This window comes from Vulpes vulpes, chromosome 12 (assembly GCF_048418805.1).
Source record: "Vulpes vulpes isolate BD-2025 chromosome 12, VulVul3, whole genome shotgun sequence".
In the NCBI taxonomy this organism is placed as follows: domain Eukaryota; kingdom Metazoa; phylum Chordata; class Mammalia; order Carnivora; family Canidae; genus Vulpes; species Vulpes vulpes.
Genome location: NC_132791.1, coordinates 162,978,594 through 162,997,033, shown reverse-complemented (window position 1 = coordinate 162,997,033; position 18,440 = coordinate 162,978,594). Strand labels below are relative to the sequence as shown.

At 45.6% G+C, this 18,440-nt stretch overlaps 1 protein-coding gene across 3 annotated transcripts; it reads right to left on the bottom strand.

The window, feature by feature from the left end:
• Window positions 1-248: 248 nt before the first annotated feature.
• PARK7 (Parkinsonism associated deglycase) lies at window positions 249-16,499 on the bottom strand. 3 transcript variants are annotated; one of them, XM_026005085.2, is made up of 7 exons: window positions 16,327-16,499; window positions 15,265-15,377; window positions 13,759-13,860; window positions 11,778-11,837; window positions 10,892-10,961; window positions 7,430-7,516; window positions 249-835 (listed from the first exon to the last, which is right to left on the bottom strand). In XM_026005085.2, exons 2-7 carry the CDS (start codon window positions 15,352-15,354, stop codon window positions 675-677), a joined length of 570 nt encoding a protein of 189 aa, XP_025860870.1. In that variant the 5' UTR covers window positions 15,355-15,377; window positions 16,327-16,499; the 3' UTR covers window positions 249-674. The 3 variants fall into 3 exon arrangements, with proteins under 3 accessions (XP_025860870.1, XP_072587304.1, XP_025860869.1); XM_072731203.1 differs by having other exon boundaries at window positions 16,396-16,471; XM_026005084.2 differs by having other exon boundaries at window positions 16,301-16,453.
• Window positions 16,500-18,440: the final 1,941 nt, after the last annotated feature.

Below are 18,440 nucleotides of genomic sequence, written 5' to 3'. Positions count from 1 at the left end.
GGCAGGCTCTCCTCAGTGACCCCAGGATGGCAGCCAGTGGCCCCAGGATGGAGTCCCACCAGCTGACGCGATTCCCCAGGGTCCTGTGGACAGGGACAGAGGGGGCTCTGGCTGGTGGGCCCAGGCCACACACGTCAGCCCCTGGAATCTGTTCCCTGAAAAAGGGAAAACAGACCTCGAAACATTTTCACTTCTGAGGGCCCTTTCCGCAGCGGGAAAAGGAGGTGGTCGCAAAAATCCACTACGACTAACAACTTCACTGGTATTTTTAATAGCACATTAACAATATACAATTAACAAATGGGGGGAAAATCACAAGCTTCTTAAATCTTTGCTTTTCCTCCTTGCCATGTCAAACATGTTCACTGCTCTTTTATCTCAGTCGTTGTATCAACACTTACCAGCTGCAAGTGACGCTGACAGTGAATTTGGTTTCACACACAAAAAGGAGGAATTGAGGGATAAATGGAGTAACAACCAGTAGTTTGCTAAATGCCATTTACTCTGCCATCAAGGCTCAGGACCATGAGGACCTGGGCGCAGGTGGGGAAGCTTGGTGAGGCTGCCACTTCACAGCCAGACTGCGCGGGAACTGCCCATTTTGCTTAAAGTGAACACAGTGAGAAGGATGACAAACGGCACATTTCTCTACTTCATCATCGAAGATTTCTGCTTTAATCTTTAAGAACGAGCGGGGCCTTCACTTGGTCAGCCACCTCCTTGCCGCTCAGCGCCTCGACAATCGCAAGCGCAAACTCAAAGCTGGTTCCAGGCCCACGGCTCGTGAGGATCAGGCCGTCCTTCTCCACACGGTTCTCAGAGTAGCTGTAATGACCTTCAAAGTAAGAACAAAAAAGGGTTACATCCTAACAGGCTCATATAAATTTCAAAAAACCAAAAGCCACCCTGTCGCCAGCCACAGGAGAAGCTTCGGGAGGCACTCGGAGCTCTGGCAAGGAGGTGCCGAGACTGAAGCAGCCGCCTGCCGCAGGGAGGCGAGGACAAACAGCTGTTGAAATGAAATAGATAAGGATACCTAGGTTAAAAGCAGTTGCGAAAGGCCTTGTACGTGCGAGGGTGAGTAGGAGTGAAGGCCGATTATTCACGTTTCTATCATCAACAGATGCTCAGGGGTCCGCCCGAACACTGGCATGCCGGCAGGTAAGCAGCGCCTGCCACCTCAGAACGTGCTGTCTTGCCACCAGCAGTAAATGTTTTGAGCTGAAGGCCCTTGCAAAACGGCACTGGCTGGGAGAGGCTGGAGCCCCCTCTACCGCCTGAAGACAGGTCCTCCTCGGCTGTCGTGTCCCCTCAGGAGTCCATCAACTGGGGAGGAGGGACTCATGTCCTGGGAGAGGAGACCAGAAGTCCACGCCACACACAGGCTTTGTCACCAACAACCACACCTCCCATCTGTTCTCCCAAGGGCCCTTTCATCTTTCTTGAAAACCATTTATTCCCTCCTGAGAGGCCCACCTTCCCTTCCCCTTGTCAAGCAGGCTCCGTGTCACACATACTCCATGTAAGAGAGTGGACATGCCTGCCAAGCAGACTTCCTATTGTACAGACTCCGCGTCACACACAACCTATCATATAAACTGTTACACAGACTCCCTGTCACACCGATTCTCTACCATACTCTGTCACGCAGACTGTCACAGACCGCCTGTTACAGACTCCTGTCATACAGACTGTCACAGAAATGCCTGCCAAGCAGACTTCCTACCATACAGACCCTGTGTTGTGACACAGGGTTGTGACTACCCGTCACAGAGACTCCCTGTCACACAGACTGCCTGTCATACATACTACCTGTCACAGAATCCCTGGTACAGACTGCCTGTATCACACACACTCTGCCGTCTCAAAAACAACCAATGTTCTAAAAATTACATAGGACACGCAGGCAGGGGAGGAGGCGGATGCACGGAGGGAGCAACCATTCATTTCTTGGGCACCCCCTTCCATGTTCCCCAACTGGCTTTTTGGAGGCAAATATAATAAAACAAGAATGTGCTTCTCCTATATTTGAATTCGGTGAATGATGTGACATATGGACAAATCACAGCCACAAAGCTGGGCTTCCTCAGCATCAGCTTCCCCAATGCCTTACCCTCTACAGAAGTCGTCAGCAAACCCACCCTGTGCATGGACTGACTAGGCCTGAACTCATGACCTGGCCCCCCTCCTTCCCCAACCTGTTCCCACTGGGCTCCCACCTGGCACTTCCTGGCCCCCCTGCTCCCACTGCCTGGAAAGCTCTCACCTCCTCCCACCACCCCTCAGAGGAAGCCATATGTGATCCCTCCCTCAATTGGGTCCCTCAGGTACCTCCCAGCACTGACACGATATGAAAATAGTCCCCGTTTGCTGTCTGCTCTTTAAAAGGCTAGGCCTTGGGACACCTGGGTGGCTCAGCTGTTGAGCATCTGCCTTTGGCTCAGGGTGTGATCCTGGAGTCCGGGGATCGAGTCCGCATCAAGCTCCCTGTGAGGAGCCTGCTCCTCCCTCTGCCTGTGTCTCTGTCTTTGTGTCTCTAATGAATAAATAAATAATCTTTAAAAAAAAAAAAAGTAAAAAAAAAAAAAAAAGAAAAAGCTGGGCCTCCATCAGCCTCCTGTGGCCTAGAACACTAACAGTACCATGGAGATGCCCCTAAGTATCAGGCGAACCTATGAACATTCCTGTCTTCTCCTCTCTGCATCTGCTGCCTTCATGCAGGATCTCCGTGTTCTAGCCCTCTGATCCAGCTGCCCTTCTTTCCACTCCCTGCTCAGCCCACAAAAAATGTCACCTTTCCAAAGTTTATATCAGAACATAGACAGTTCTGTTCCCAGAAGAAACCTCTGCCAACTTTCTCCAGCACCTAAAGGTGACTCTGTAATCCACATCCTGCTGGGCAGGTCCCCTCTGGGTCTGGCCTGCACAGAGACTGGACTGGAAGGAACCAAAGAAGACAGTAGGAGCTACTGGTGACCTGGGTATGGACAGTGGTGACAGGGAAGAAATGAAGGTTTGCGAAAACTCTTAGAGACAAAATGCCCAGAGCTCAGCGCTGGACTGAACGTGGGAAGGTGGGGAGAATGACTCTAGCTGTCTGTCCTAGGTGATGGAGGGGGTGGCGGCGCCACACAGACACCACTCTTCTGCTGTTCACGCCCTTTCCCAGTGATCACAAACACCTAGAGTAGTTGCTATCTTACTAACCCCACCAGAGATCAAGTCACCCACTGAAAAACCCAAATACAGCACTTCACAAATGTACACTAGTTACACTACTGTAGAGAAGAGGACCTCTAGTTTGAAGGGAAAAGGCTTGCAAAATCTAACGTCATTTACTGATGGTTAAACCAGGCCAAGACAATTTTAGATGCTAAACCAGAAAACCGGCTGGGTCCAGTCTCCCAGAGCTACGAGATGGACTGCCCAGACTGCGGCGGTGTGAGGCAATTTTTAAATGGCTCACCGGACAATCTCTTCGTGGGCAAAATATTACAAACACAGCTTAGACTAGTTAAAGACATTTCAAGGTTCCATGGTTCAAAATTTCAACCAGGAAGAGCAAAAAGGTCTACACTTACCAACTACCTCCACCTAGTGGCAAGGACAGACAAAGACAACGCACACACACCAGGCCCACCAGGCCCACCAGCCCCGTGCATACACACAGCTGATTCAGACTGGGGAACTCTGCATATCTACACCCCACAGTCACTGGCATAAAGCATTAGTTATTAATTTCTTGTTAACTTTAAGCAAGCACCCCAAAGCCGGGAAGTCTCTTCAAAGGAAACCCAACCGGGGACCCTAGACACAAGGGGTTAGCACCAAACAGCTGCTTTTACCGGCACACATGGCACCTACCAGGTAAGTGGCTCTGCAACAGCAGAGCACTTGCTATACAGACCTGAAGTCCCTGAGAGCCTGAAATATTTACCATCTAGCCCCTTAAGGAAGTCACTGACCTCTGAGCACAGCAGCTCTGGGTTCAACTCTGAGGGCTGATGTTTAGTAGGTGTCTGATCTCTTTGTTTTTGTTTTTGTTTTGTTTTTTTTAAAAGATTTTTTATTTTATTTATTTATTTTTTTTAGTCACAGAGAGAGAAAGAGAGAGAGAGGCAGAGACACAGGCAGAGGGAGAAGCAGGCTCCATGCACCGGGAGCCCGACGTGGGATTTGATCCCGGATCTCCAGGATCGCGCCCTGGGCCAAAGGCAGGCGCCAAACCGCTGCGCCACCCAGGGATCCCATAGTAGGTGTCTGATCTCTTTGAGCCTCACTTTCCTCTTCTGTAAAATGGGGAGGATACCAACCTCCCAGGACTGCTATGGGAGTCCAGTCACATGGATACCAGGACCAAGTGGTAGTGTTATTACAACAGGGTACTCAGCCCAGAGCTGGGCATGGACCAGCTTCCCCCCTTCCCCTGTGCAGGCTCGTGCCAGGCAACATTCTGTGTGCATTACACACACAGTAACTCACAGGGCCTGTCAACAGTGCCATGTGGGGGGGGGGGGGGCACTGGGATCCTTAGAGGACAGGTGAGAAACCGAGGCTGGGCGGGGGAAGGAGACCGCCCACAGCCAGGAGCCACACCCACAGGGCCTGGCCCAGGGGACGCAGCTCTTCACTGCTCAGCTACAGGATGGGGCCTTCAGATGCTTGCTAGAACAATGGACAGGTAGGAAATGAAAAGATTATCAAAGTCATTATTTCTTCATTTAAGAACTGAGAAACAGGAAGACCTTGTCCTTCAGACTGAATTGCTTATCTGAGCAAAAATGTCACGCTGATCTAAGTACATGATGAGGACAAGGAGGAGGATCAGAGGAGACACCCAGGAGGTGACGACAGCTCCACTTCTTGGAGCGCTCTGAAGGGGCAGATGTTTCAAACATTTTTTTTCCCCCTCACAGTAGGATTTACTGGCTGAACTCAATACCTCGTAACTTAAACATGTGTGGGAGCCTCACTGGGACAGAGGCGGGGCCAGAGTTCCAGCCTGACTCTGGGCAAGTCGCCTGGCCTCTCAGAGCCGGTATCCTCATTTGTGAAGTCAGTACCTGCCTTGCTAGGCACCAGTGGAGATAATGCTTGTGAATGTACTTTATAAACCTTGAGAGTTAACAATCTAATCTTCCTCTATTCCTAATCAACCTCAGTGTTCTTGAGGCATTACAGGGAAATAGACACAACAGATCCACCTTCAGATAAAGGAGGAACGTGGCCTACTATTCGACCCTTCCCCCCAAATGTTGTAACTACTAAAAAGGAAGCCTGATTCCAATCTGACTCTCCAGAACCTATTAGCTCCAAGTAAATTCTATTTCTACATTAAAAAATACCCAGCAGCCAGGGCCTTTTAATTAAAAAAATAACTTTTCACACAGATGGTTTTACTGACAACTTACTATCTTTCTAACAACTAAAATAAAGTTAGAGACTTTTAAGAAAATACTAATTTGGATCAAATTTAAGAATATTCACAATCTGGGGCACCTGGGTGGTTCAGTGGTTCTGTCTCTTTGGCTCAGGGTGTGCTCCTGGAGACCTGGGATTGAGTCCCACATCAGGCTTCCTGCATGGAGCCTGCTTCTCCCTCTGCCTATGACAGTGTCTATGTCTCTCACGAATAAATAAAATCTTTGGGAAAAAAAATATTCAGAACGTGCAACAGCACGAACACTTAGATAAATGATGGACTCGGGGAGCTGACAACGCATAAGGGTAGGTTCATGGACTGTAACACAGGTACTGCTCTGGTATGGGAGAGGAAGGCAGGGAGACTGGCGGGGGGGCAGGGCATGTGTGGGAACTCAGCATTTTCTGCTTAATTCTGCTGTGAACCTAACACTGCTCTAAAAAGCAAGGTCTGTTACTTAGAAGGAAAAAGCACTACAGTGAAAATGTACAACCTCACGTGGCTGTAGAGAGAGTGTAAGAGATGCTACGGCCCTCTTTGTTGTTTTAGTTCAGAACCAGCCTCCAGCAGGACTGAAAGAGGGGAGAAAATGTATCTCTGGCACAGATGTTTCCAAAGCAGTGCTGATGTTACTGTTTTGTCTTTTTCTTTATTCGCTGAAATAAGGCTGGCTGATGTTTTACCTGGAGCCAGTCACAGTCTCCTTGCTGGCCGAATGCCAACTGAACCACTTTTGGCTTCTAACTGGAAATTTTAGATGTTCTTGCAATGACCCACACTAGTGTGAGTTTTCTTTCTCTGTGCAAGTTCCTGGGCCTCTGCCTCTGTTACAGACACTCCACGGACAGACGGCAGAGGAAAACACCACCTGTCTGACAAAAGACACTATTTGGTTGGTGTTCGGAATGTCACACTGAGAAGCGTTAGCTGTTATGAGGGAGGATCAGTCAGTACATAGTTGTACATTCAGATAGTTATACTGCTTTGCCATTGCTCTCTACTTAAAGAAATATTCAATAGATGACCCCCTCCCCCACTGCCAAAAAGATACAATCTTAAGTTTAAAAAGCAAGCTGGAGAACAATACATTTAGCAGATCTCATTTGAGTAAAAATATTAAACTGTAAAGGATAAAGAGTATGTGCAGAAAAAATCCTGGGGTTACACAGAGAACTTTCTAACAAAAGTTACCTCTGAAATCAGAAAAGGGGTGAGGAAGTAAGAAAAGGCATATGTATGTTTTTACTTCACCCCCTACCCATACCATCTGCACTCTACCTGGAATAAAAATTATACTTATAAAGATAAATTAATAAAAATTAGCTGTCTAGCTGGTATTTATGAAAGAAACAAGTTATCCAAGAGGGTGCCTGGCTGGTTCAGTCAGTTGAGCAACTGACTCTTGGCTTCAGCTCAGGTCACAATCTCAGGGTCCTGGGATCTAGCCCCTCACTGGGCTCCATGCTCAGCGGGGAAGTCTGCTTGTTCCCCTCCTTTTGCCCCTCCCCACCACTCACATTCTCTAAAAGTAAATAAATCTAAGAAAAAATAAAACAATAAATACAAAACCCTGTCACCCAAGGAAACAGACCTGCCACCCATGAAGAGAGTAATATTCACTTTACTTTGGACTGTGGGCAAAAGGGCATTTTCTGAAATTGCTGTCGAGGTTTAAAGTTTACCCTCAGGCTGCTGGCAAAGTGTTTAGTAAAAAAATCCTAGTTAACCTGGCATTTCATAATCATTCCCATTGAGGACAATCGGGTCTCTGGCTGGCCTTCACTTAGTCCCTGAACCCCCATCAGGGCACAAACAGAGACAGGCATGCACCACCTCTGCCCCACTGCCTGTTACCTCTCTAGGTGGAACACTTGAGAAGAAAGCAAGGAACACCCCACACCTGAACTCCTAGAGTCCCCCTACACAAGGTTATCCTGGGTGGGAAACAATACTAAATAGCAGCTGAGAAGGTCTTTCTGTATATTGAAAATAGAAGCATATACTTACTTCCATTCATCATTTTGTCTTTAGCAAGTGGGTGTGTTGTAACTTTGCTTCCAAAACCTATTTCATGAGCCAAAAGAGCTGTAGGACCTAAAAAGATTAATAAAAAAGACTTCAGAGTGGATACAAAAAAACCAATGGTTTAAAAATTGCAGCAGCAGAAGTATTCCTCAAAACCAGGAGGCTTTTTACCTAAAATATACTTATGATTCTGAAATTAAACACTTTTTCATATGAGGTAAAGTATGTTTATAATAAACCATCTGCTCGGCACATCTGGCAAAAGCATACAAACTCAAAACACAACAATACCCATTTAATCATAAATCCTACCAAGCAGCATCCAGATAAACAGAGTGTGGCCCCGCTCAAGGAACTGCAGGCAAGGGTCCCAGGGGTCAGAGGGGAGGCCACCAAGGCCTTCCTCTTAGCAAATAATCTAGTCGCACATGAAAGGCAGCCAGTGCTTTGGATTTGACTGCTATCTCAGACTACGGTTTTCTACTTGAAAATGAAAGATTAGCAGTCATCCCTCCACTTACCTACACAAACATCCCAGGCGGTAGGATTACCACAATGAACAGGACATTGTCCAGCTCTGTGAACTGTCTAGAAGTCTGAGACGTAAGGGTACTAGCATTTCTTTATTAAAAACCACTTAAGACCATGCACAAATATCAGTAATGGTCCCCAAATAAGGAGAGAACCAAAACTATTTTATAACATTGTTATGATGCCTTAAAACTTTAAAAAAGTGATTATTCTAACTTTTTTCTCTAAGCCTCATGTCACACCTAGAAAAATATGCTTCAGAACAGCAATGTGACCTTGAAAAATGGGTTAGGGTGCCATGGCTAAGACCCGAGGACACAGCCTGTGTGCTTTAGCTTCAGCCAATGCACACACCTGCTCTCACTGACCTTTCATTTATCAACACAGTTCCAAGGAAAAAGGAGTTGTAGACTATACCTACCGGCTAGATCACAGCTGCTGTTCACAGGAAGATCAACAAATAATACTTAATTACATGAGCCTTCCGCCTGACATCAGGCCAAGTCCCGATTTATATCTCCTAAATCAAAAGCCTCAAATAGATTTGATGTCTCTCTCTCCATCTTAATTTTATCCCACATACCAGACAGCCATGGTAGCAACTTTTAAGTCTGTAAAAAACTGAATAATTATCACTCAATTTTTATTTGAATGGACTCATCAATTACCCTTCATTCTTCCTTTGTAAGATTTTAAAATATAAGAAATAATTCTCTACATGATCTTGGATTTAAAAGTGAATCTTGAGAAGCAACCATTCAGTGAAGAGAGAGCAATCGTAGTGAGTTAGGAATTTTTAGGCCGTTGCCTTCAGCAAATAAAACTGCTGCCTACATTAACGTTAATAAATTTCTGTTTTGGTTGAATGTAGGACTTTAGTGACGCCTTACTCATCATGGTAAGCCCATAATTACTGCTTTCTGGGGCTTAAAAATCCTATTTGGAGAATTCAAGAAGAGATATTTACCTGCCATTACTTGAGACTCTGGCGGATGAAAATGTTGCTGAGTCTGCAGCAGGGACCCAGCTGAGAGAGAGCAGAGGGCACCGCAGACAGGAGCCTCTCGGGCCGCCACTACACTGAAGCCAACAGCGCCACCATGTGGTGATTTACGGAGAGAACACCACGCAGTCAGCCCAGGCCCTCCAGGTCCCAGGGCTCAGCCAGCCAGGCACCTGACAACTCCTGGGCCCCTCACCTCCAGGCTCCTTTCCCTCCCTGACCCAGAGTGAGTATCATTTTATTTTCTGATCAAGACAGTCTCCCTTCCAGTCTCGGTTTTGGTCCCTTCACATCAGGGGCTAAGCAAACACTTTTTCAGCTCAGTACGCGGCTCCCAGCCCCTAACTACAACACTTATGAATCACCTCGTTTTTCATCACATCTCCTATTTTTGCTGTACCCAGAGGACAGTACAGGATATTCAACAACACAAACAGAAGGCTAGCGTGCTGTTTATGGCTAACATCGATTTAAACGATTATAAGGTCTAAGCTCCTTAGCATGGCCTTCCAGCTGCTTGAGCATGAAACAGTGAGCCAGATGTAGCTAATAATTCTGCCCCCTTAGCGACACAGAAGGACCAACTGACATGTGGTTTTCACTTTCAGCAGAGCATGAGGGAACAAATCCAGCACAAACCCTTCCTTTCTTCCTTTCCACTAGGGAAACTAAGGATGAGGCTGTGGCCAGGTGCTGGGGGCAATGAAACTAAGTCCTCACATACCTAACAGGACCTAAAACTTCCTACCCAGAGGGATGGAGCTGCATGGGCTGCAGTGACTGCAGTGTCCTTCAGCCAGAAAGCCCTGTGCCCTGAGGGTAGGTCAAGAGGCCAGTGCTGGCTGGAACCCAAGGACCGGGCCTGCCAGTACGGTCACTCTAAGGTCCTCGAATATCCAGGTCTTAGGACCCTTGAGCTTTTATGTGGGTTACAGCTATCAGGAACTGCCATGTGAGAAATCAAAACGGAGATTTTTACAACAATACTTGAGCATACATGCCACACCCAAATGATGGCAGCATCCCACTGTCAGGTCACTCCTGTGAGAATGAGGGCAAAGAATGTCTTAGTACCTGCTTTCACCTTATGATACTTTTGAAAGAACTCTGAGAATCTCCGCTGTAATTAATGCAAAGTCCCAAGGATCCCCGGCTTATAACTTCTTTAACAAGTCCACTGTACTGAACAAAACATCATGTCATTTGATCGAACCATCCATTTATTCATTTTATTTGTTGTTTTGACAAACATTTCATAAAGACCTAAGCACTGGCTAAAATTACACTCTGGAAAAAATGCAAGATTGCAGAATATCACAATGCTGGAGCATTTAAGACTGAATTTTACAACGGTATCAGAAATCAAATCATTACTAAGTTTAAAAGATGTGGGGACATCTCTGAAGCACCAACAACCTTCTTCTAAATTACGTGACAGATATCATGGTGCCTAAAATCTAACACTTTGCACTGAGGATCAGATGGAAAGCACCCGAGGCCTCTGAATCCGTAGGGCAAGAACAGGACAGAGCTGTTATGTTTATGTCTGACCGATTCTTGCTGACTGGCTGCTGGCAGATACACTTTCTGGCACAGAGATTTGCTGGAACAAGCTGTTTACTGAATTCCAGAGGGCATTATTTTCCTCAGAGGTCAACCAAACATGGAAAACATTAAGTTTCACGGAACATAGACCAAAAGCACACAGAGGCAGAAAAAAGAACTGTACTCGTTTCTGAAATGACACCAACTTCATGCTACCCAAACAAAACATGCCAAGACGGATACCCTTCATGCTTTGAAGGGAAAGAGGTATTTGGAACAAAACCTTCTAATTCGAGACTACCCCATCACATTTTTTTTGAAGAAAACCAACAGCACATTTTATCCAGGACAGTTCTGCCCATTACCTGCACAGATGGCGGCTATGAGGCCCTTTCTGTTTTCTTGTTCCTTCAGTATCTCCTTCACGGCAGCAGACTATTCAAAGAAACCCCAAACACATCAAGTTATCATGAAGCCACAAGCCAATCTCCAGCTGGAAAGCTTAGGAGGATCTGCTTTTAATTTAAACTGCAAGACCTTCAGTCTGTTTTCTGACAATATTTCTAACTCATTAATAGAAAAATTAGCAAATTCATACTCTTTCTACACCGTTAAACCTGATCAAGGCATTTATTGCAAAAGAAAGGCATACTTTTTTTTAATTTTTTTTTTTTTAATATTTTTAAAGATGAGATGAGAAAAGCAACTTCTCTGGGGCAAATTGACCCTTGCCATCTTGTGATCCTGGGAGAAAGGAGGAGAAGGGTGCATGGTGTTTTCAGATGGCAGAGCAAGGAACAAGATCCGGCAGAGTGCCAGGTATCTGACTCAACCTGCTTTGTAAACATCTATTGGCTGTGCCCCTTCTTCCTTTCCTGCTATTCCTGCAGGCGGACCCCTCACAGAAGACTTCAATGAAGAAGCAGTGGCCTCTTCTGATGCCATTTTTCACCTCTGCTGGCAGTTTCAGTCCCCTGCAGCTCCCTGCCCCCAGCCCCAGGGTCTCTTAGCTTTCTACTCTTAAACCTTCATGAAACACAAAATTAGATTCACAGAATATGTTCATAAATAATAGTTCCACCAATTCCACTTACTTGTGTAGTAAATATCACTAGAGATGTTTTTAAGCTAGAACACCATTTTGTTTCACCTGCTCCTAGTTTATTCCCAGCCTCCTTCCCGAAATATTTTAGTAACAAAACCAACATAACACATGCAGATACTGAAATACTTCCTTTATATGGTCTTTACCTCACATAAATTCTGTGCACCCAGATTACCTCCCGGCAGAATCACTACGTCATAAGGTCCCTGTAGTTAAGACAAAAAAAAAAAAAAAAAAAAAAAAGAGTGAAAACATTTCATTTGAAAGGTGCACTACAGTGACAGTCCTAAATGTGGGTCAGAGCAAAGAACTGTTAACAGAAGAGTAGTTAAATAAATCAAAGTATATCCCTACAACACAATGTTGTAACTAGCAAAAAAATCAGAATATGGTAATGTGAAAGGATGTCCATGTTGCAGAATTACAGGTGTAGCATGATCTCACTCTTCTAAAAAGAAAAAAAGGGGCATGTGGCTGGCTCAGTCCGGGGAGCATGTGACTCAATGTCAGGGGCTGTGAGTTCAGGCCCCACATTGAGTCTAGAGCTTACTTAAAAAAAAAAAAAAAAAAAAAAAAAAAGTATGCAGTTGGCAGTTGTGTGTATATGCCCCTGACATACATGTGTACGGTCTATAGATACAGACAAAAGGCAGCCAGGTGCTAATGGGGTATGGTACAGGACAGGATGGTGGCAAGGGGACATAAGAAAGGGACATTTAACATTTGGACTTTCTGTAAGTCTACAGTGTATAGGAGTTATTTTTTCAACAAGAATGCACACAATCTTAGAAAGAATTAAAAAAAAACAAATTTTAAGTGAAAGGCACAGACAAGTTTTTACCTCTTTGAGAAGTAGGACTTAGGGGAGATGATGGCAGTATTTTATTGTCCTAAACACCCAACACCCCCAGCAACCTACTGAGGCCAAACTTGCTGAAATTATGAAATGGAAATTGGTTTAACAATATTTTAAGATGTGAAAAAAGATTTTTTAAAATTTAGTTATTTAGCAGATCACAAAGTGAAAATTTAGTACACACTTAGGGCAACACATACTGCTTAGAATTACTCTTAAAGACAATGAACATCCTCCTGTCGTTTTAAAACCAAGCAAAACTACAAACTACACAGAAAGTGTGAAGTGCATAATTTCTTTCACTCCTTTTAGAATCTGAATAAACAGACACAAAACGTAACCACTGTTCTAAAATACCCAGACACCACAAGATGAAAAAGAACAGAGGGAATATTTTCTTCTACTCAGCCACTTTTAACATGCTATTTAGAATGTTTCAATAATTTGTATGTAAATACCAATACTCCTATACTCCACAATCTGGCACTGAAATACATGAATTTATTAGATAGGAATAAATTTTTCTCTTGTGCATTTGAGGACAGCGAGCATGGGAATCATGCTCTGGGCTCCTTCGCAAGGCACAAATGGATCTGCATCCATGAGCTGGCTCTGCTTGTTTTCCTGTCACGTTGACACTCCAAGAGCATACAAGTCACACCCACTATTACAATGGCCATTAAGCAGTGAACTACATGAAAGGGTGTGTAAAAGTGCCTACGCACGTTTGGGTGGGCTCGCTCCTGAAGAAGGGACCTCAGCTCTTGATGGAGTCCCAAGTGTTAGTTGCCATCAAAGGTAATGGTCAAGATAAAGAAAAAGCAGCATAATTTAACTAGAATTCTTATTCCTCTCTTCATCCCACCACTAATCAACTACAAGCTGTTCCACATAAAATAAATCACACAGCTATGTCTATATCACTGAAAATGGAAAGGTAAAAAGCAGCTTTCAAATAAAGAAACAGGAAATGTGGCAGTTGGTTCTTTGTATCAGGTAATGAAGTTATAACAGGAGGCAAAGGGGCCTTTGAGGCCAGATGAACACTGATGAAAGTGTCCCACCACCAAGCACAGGCAGCAGGAACTGCCAGCTTCCTTGAATACAGAGTCCTTGACTTCCCTGGGCTTATTATAGTGGGGAAGACATCCAAGGAAAGTAACTTCCTTAAAATAAGTCTGTGCTAACAGCCTGAGATATAATCAAAAGACATTTCAAGAACCTGATAGAGAAGCCATAGGAAGGAATAATTCCACGTATGGATAACAAACCTCTTTTTTTGCATCTTCCAGACTGGCATCAGGACAAATGATGACGTCTCGGCTACACTGTACTGGGTCTTTCCCAGCCAGACCCGCGACGGTGACTTTAATCTAAGAGAAAGACGTCATCACATTTAACATTGAAACATAAATTTAGAGTAACATTTTCACAGCTGCTGTTTTAAAATAACTTGGCAGGAAATACTGCAATGAAACCATGCTGACTTTAAGCTACTAAGTTAGCTAAATATATTTAATAACTAGGTCTGTCCCAGTTTGTCTGGGACAGTCCTGATTTACAGATACTATCCTGGTCCCCTGCCTGGTTAGTGTCCTTTCTCCCACAAGCTTTCTGGTTTGGGCCAACATCCTGCTAATAATCCATCTTGCAAAGTTACTGTTGCTATTTAAATCTCATGGTATTTCCTTCAAATAGAAAGACAAGTAAGAACAATGAAATACTACTTTAGCTTGCAAAAAGTTAATAAAACCAAGAGCTAGTCCTGGGAAAATGGGGATTGTCCTACACTGCTGGTGGGCCCACACGCTGGTACTCTGGGGAGTCACTGGACAAAATCTGGTAATGCTAACTATGGGCTGTCCTTTGGCCAAGCAATTCCATTTTCGGGCATAAAAACCAGGAAAACCTCCCACACATTAGCATAAGGAAACCTGTACAAGAGTATTAGAGTATTGCAATGTCCTGAAATACCCTAACAAAAGAATGGAGAGACAGCAGCATATTCATACAACGTAACAATAAGCAGCAATTTTAAATTAAAAAACTGGATCTAGATGTGTCTTCATTTACGAGAACCAGAGAGATGAAGGGCTAACAGACTCTGGGGCCAGACTGCTGGGGTCTAAGTACTGGCTCTTCTCCTCACTAAGACAACAACATGGACACTTCATGTAGTGTCCCTGTGCCTTAGTTTCTTCAACTGTACAACGAGGACAGTCAATAACTCATAAGGTTGTTATAGGACTTAAGCAAGTTCAGGTGCTTAGATGAGCATCATCTAGCATCAGTAAATACTATTCAAGTGTTCACTAGGGATATATATATATGTATACACACACAGAGAGAGAAATAGATGTAACTAGAACTGTAAAATGTAATTGTAGTGTAACACTACTCTGAAGACATCCGTGGGATGGATACACATTAATGAGAGAACAGAGTTATCCCTGGGGCTGAAGGGGAATAGTATCCAGGAAATTTACAAAGAGGGCTGTGCAATGCTTTATTTCTTTTTAAAGCATCTGTTGCTCAAGAAGAGGAATATTTACAAGAAATTTGGCAAAATGTTACAAAAAATTACATATTTACAAGAAATATGGCAAAATGTTAACAAATATTAAATGCGGACAATAGACAGGCATTTACTGTTATATAGTCTCTGCATTTTTGTGTTTGAAATGTTTTATAAAGTACACTGAATATTATTAAAAATGCCTTCAAAACCCAAAAATGTTTGAAAAGGGGGAGGGCTGGAAAATGTTGGGAGGACTTACTCCAGCTCGTCTCATGACATCTACAGGAATGACTGTCTCCATCTCCTCTGCTCCTTTGGCCAGGATGACCAGAGCTCTTTTCGAAGCCATTTTTATGTTGTATTTTTAAAAGACTTAATTGGAAGAAGAAGAAGAAAAAAAAAGATTTTCAAAACACTTGCATGGCAACCCTAAGATAGTCAAAAACCTCAAGTTCAGGAACATTTTTAAGCAAAGTAACTAAGTGCGTCCCAAGGAAAAGATCCTGAGAGACAAAACAGTACGTGAAAAAAGGCATTTTAAGGTTAACAGTGGTTTACACAGAATTTCAACTGCTGTTATTTTTGAGATGAAAACACAGCAGGGTTGCTAACACGTGTCAGTACCGTTTGGATTTTCTCTGACCATGTTTTTTGTTTTGTTTTAACTCAATATACAAAACTTACTGCAACCAGTACTTTCTAAAACACACATACGGGGTGGGGGGTCTTGCATTTCACACGATGCGGGGAGATAAGCCTTATTCTCGGAAGCACTATTTTCAGAGAAACGTCCAAACTTAATTTCATGGGCAAAAAGCTACACACAGTCTGCGATTTTTGGAGGGGATTTTCTTTGAAGTTCCAATAACTGCACAAAACCCTCTGGAAAGTTAACAGTGTTAAATATTTCACCATATTTTTTTTTTTTAAATGATGCTGAAAGGTGGGAATTCCCCCAGTAAACTCAACGCAACCGGACCCTCTCTTTGCACTTGGCTCTTCGGTAAGCGGCAGCTGCCAAGCGGGGCCCCAATAGTTTGCAGCCTGCTCTTTCTGGGGAGTCCGCTGTGCGCGCAACACAGACGCTAAGGAAACCACGTCAGCAAACAGAGCACGGACTAGTCACAAACTGGGGGGACGCCATGCACACAAGCCCGGAGGGCCCGAGGCCGCCCGCCCGCAGGCGCGGCGTGACTGCGACCTGCGGTGCCCCCTTCCGAAGCCCGCTCCGGGCTGCCCGTGGCTCCCTCGCCGCCCGCAGCGCCGCCCGCAGCGCCCCCCGCAGCGACCCGAACCTCGCCTCTGCCCACAGCCCCGGCACCTCGGGCCCGTCGGCAGCAGCTCCGCGCCGGAGACTACCGAACCCAAACCGGCCTAAACGGGGACGTACGTGAGTACGCACGCACGCACGCACGCCCCCCGAGCGCGAGCCCTCGGCGCCGCACTGCGCAGACGCACGCCGCCCGGCTTCTGGTTCGGCCCCGCCCCTCCCCCGGTACTGCGCAGACGCCCGTCGCGCAGACCCCTCCCCGTTCTCCCTTCGTCCCCAGGCCCTGCACTGCGCAGACGCACATCGCCCGGCTTCTCTTTCTGCTCGTTCCCCCTAACCACGCCCCCCTCGGTACTGCGCAGACGCACGCCGCCCAGGCCCCGCCTCCTCCCGTGCGTCACATCCTCCCGGACGCACGTGGGTTAGAATCCTCCCTGGACAGCTGGGGATGTTTCCATTTGGTGCACCCGGCACCACGAGAATCCCGCGTGTTCGCGCAGCCGCACGAACGCTCCCCTCCCCCGTCGGCGCGGTCCGGCCCGCCGCTGGCGCCCACGGGCGTTAACCCGCCTGTGACCGCAGCCTGCCCGCGCGCGGTCCCCTCGGGAGCTGCGGCGCTTTGCTGTCAACAGACGTTTCCGTGGAGTTGCACCTTCACGCTTCTCTCGCACGCTCGGCGTCCCTATCCGGGAGCGCCTTCTCGTTTCCCCCCGACCTGTTAGGACTTAAAGGTTTTCCCCATCCTGGGTCCCCACGGTGGGCGCCCGGTCCTCGGGATCCTGCGCGGCTCCCAGCACGGGTTTGCGTGCGGTGATTGCCCGTGTGATGGTTTCTCAAAGTTGTTTTTTTCCCAAACATCCCAGCGCTGCTGCTGCTGCACCCACAGGCTTAGAGCACTGCTGAGCACCCGGACCTGATTGGTACTTGGTGACATTTAAGTCAGAATCCCACACTTTGTTCTTAAAAGTTTGCATTGAATGTTGATACTTTAACCCATTTCAAAAACCAAAGTCGGGCAGCCCGGGCGGCTCAGCGGTTTAGCGCCGCCTTCAGCCCAGGACGGGATCCTGGAGACCCGGGATCGAGTCCCACGTCGGGCTCCCTGCATGGAGCCTGCTTCTCCCTCTGCCTGTGTCTCTGCCTCTCTGTGTGTGTGTCTTTCAGGAATAAATAAATCTTAAAAAAAAAAAAAAAACCCAAAGTGCTGAAAGTTAACGTTGAACCGATGGACTCCTTCCTATCCTTGTCCCCTCTCTCTTCCATCATTCCCCCTCCCTGACTCCCTGCGGGTAACGTTATAGTCGTTTCCTGAGCATCTTTCCAGGATTTCCTCACGCAAGCACCAGCAAATACTTTGTTTTACATCTTTCGTATAGAAATGTAGCGGACTATATGCATTGTTCCGTCCTTCTCTCTCTGCTGCCACCTTAAGTGAATGTTGGAGATCTTTCCTTATAAAAAGGAACTTCCTTTTTTTTTTTTCTCAGACAGATAATATGCCATTGTGACATGTCCCATAGTTTATTTTATCGGTGCCCTGCTGATAATACTTAGGTTATTTCCAGCCTTTTTTTTTTTTTTTTTTTTTTTTGAAGTAGGCTCCACACCCAGCATGGAGCCCAACCCTTAGTTTGAACTCTTGACTCTGAGCTGAAATCATGTCAGATGCTTAATGGACTGAGCCACCCAGGCCCCCCTGCGGTCACTTTTTTTTCTTTTGTGTGGACAGCACTGCATTGCATACCCTTATTCACACGCCCTACTTGTGTAGGTATAACTGGATGGTAAATTCCCAGAAGTGGTAAATGCACTGGAGCAGCTCCATACCACTTGAGTCACTTACCACTCTCGCCAGTAATATGTGAGGTTGAACAGTATTTTAAAGTATGTCAATGTTTTTGAAGTTTCAGTTTAGATATTAAAGACGCCCTTATTTTCAAGAAATAACTTAAAAGCACTTTAATGTTATTTCATAAGATCCTTACAACGGTGTTGAGAGTGGCTTTAAGACTTGCAAACAGATTTTTACAAATTACAACACTGCATTGTGCAAAATTTTTAAGTGTCTTTAAATAATCATTTGGCATTTTAAGAAAACATTTTGGGAGTTCTGGAATATCTTCATCTCTGGTTATTTGTAAAGGAAGCAGGCAAAAGCCATCCCC

Excerpts from the sequence above, each read along its gene's own strand:
- PARK7 (XM_026005085.2), bottom strand. The coding sequence starts at position 15,354 with ATGGCTTCGAAAAGAGCTCTGGTCATCCTGGCCAAAGGAGCAGAGGAG. Across the intron at positions 13,861-15,264 it reads ATGTCATGAGACGAGCTGGA|ATTAAAGTCACCGTCGCGGG; the intron begins GTAAGTCCTCCC and ends TCTTTCTCTTAG. Across the intron at positions 11,838-13,758 it reads TGGAAGATGCAAAAAAAGAG|GGACCTTATGACGTAGTGAT; the intron begins GTTTGTTATCCA and ends TCTTAACTACAG.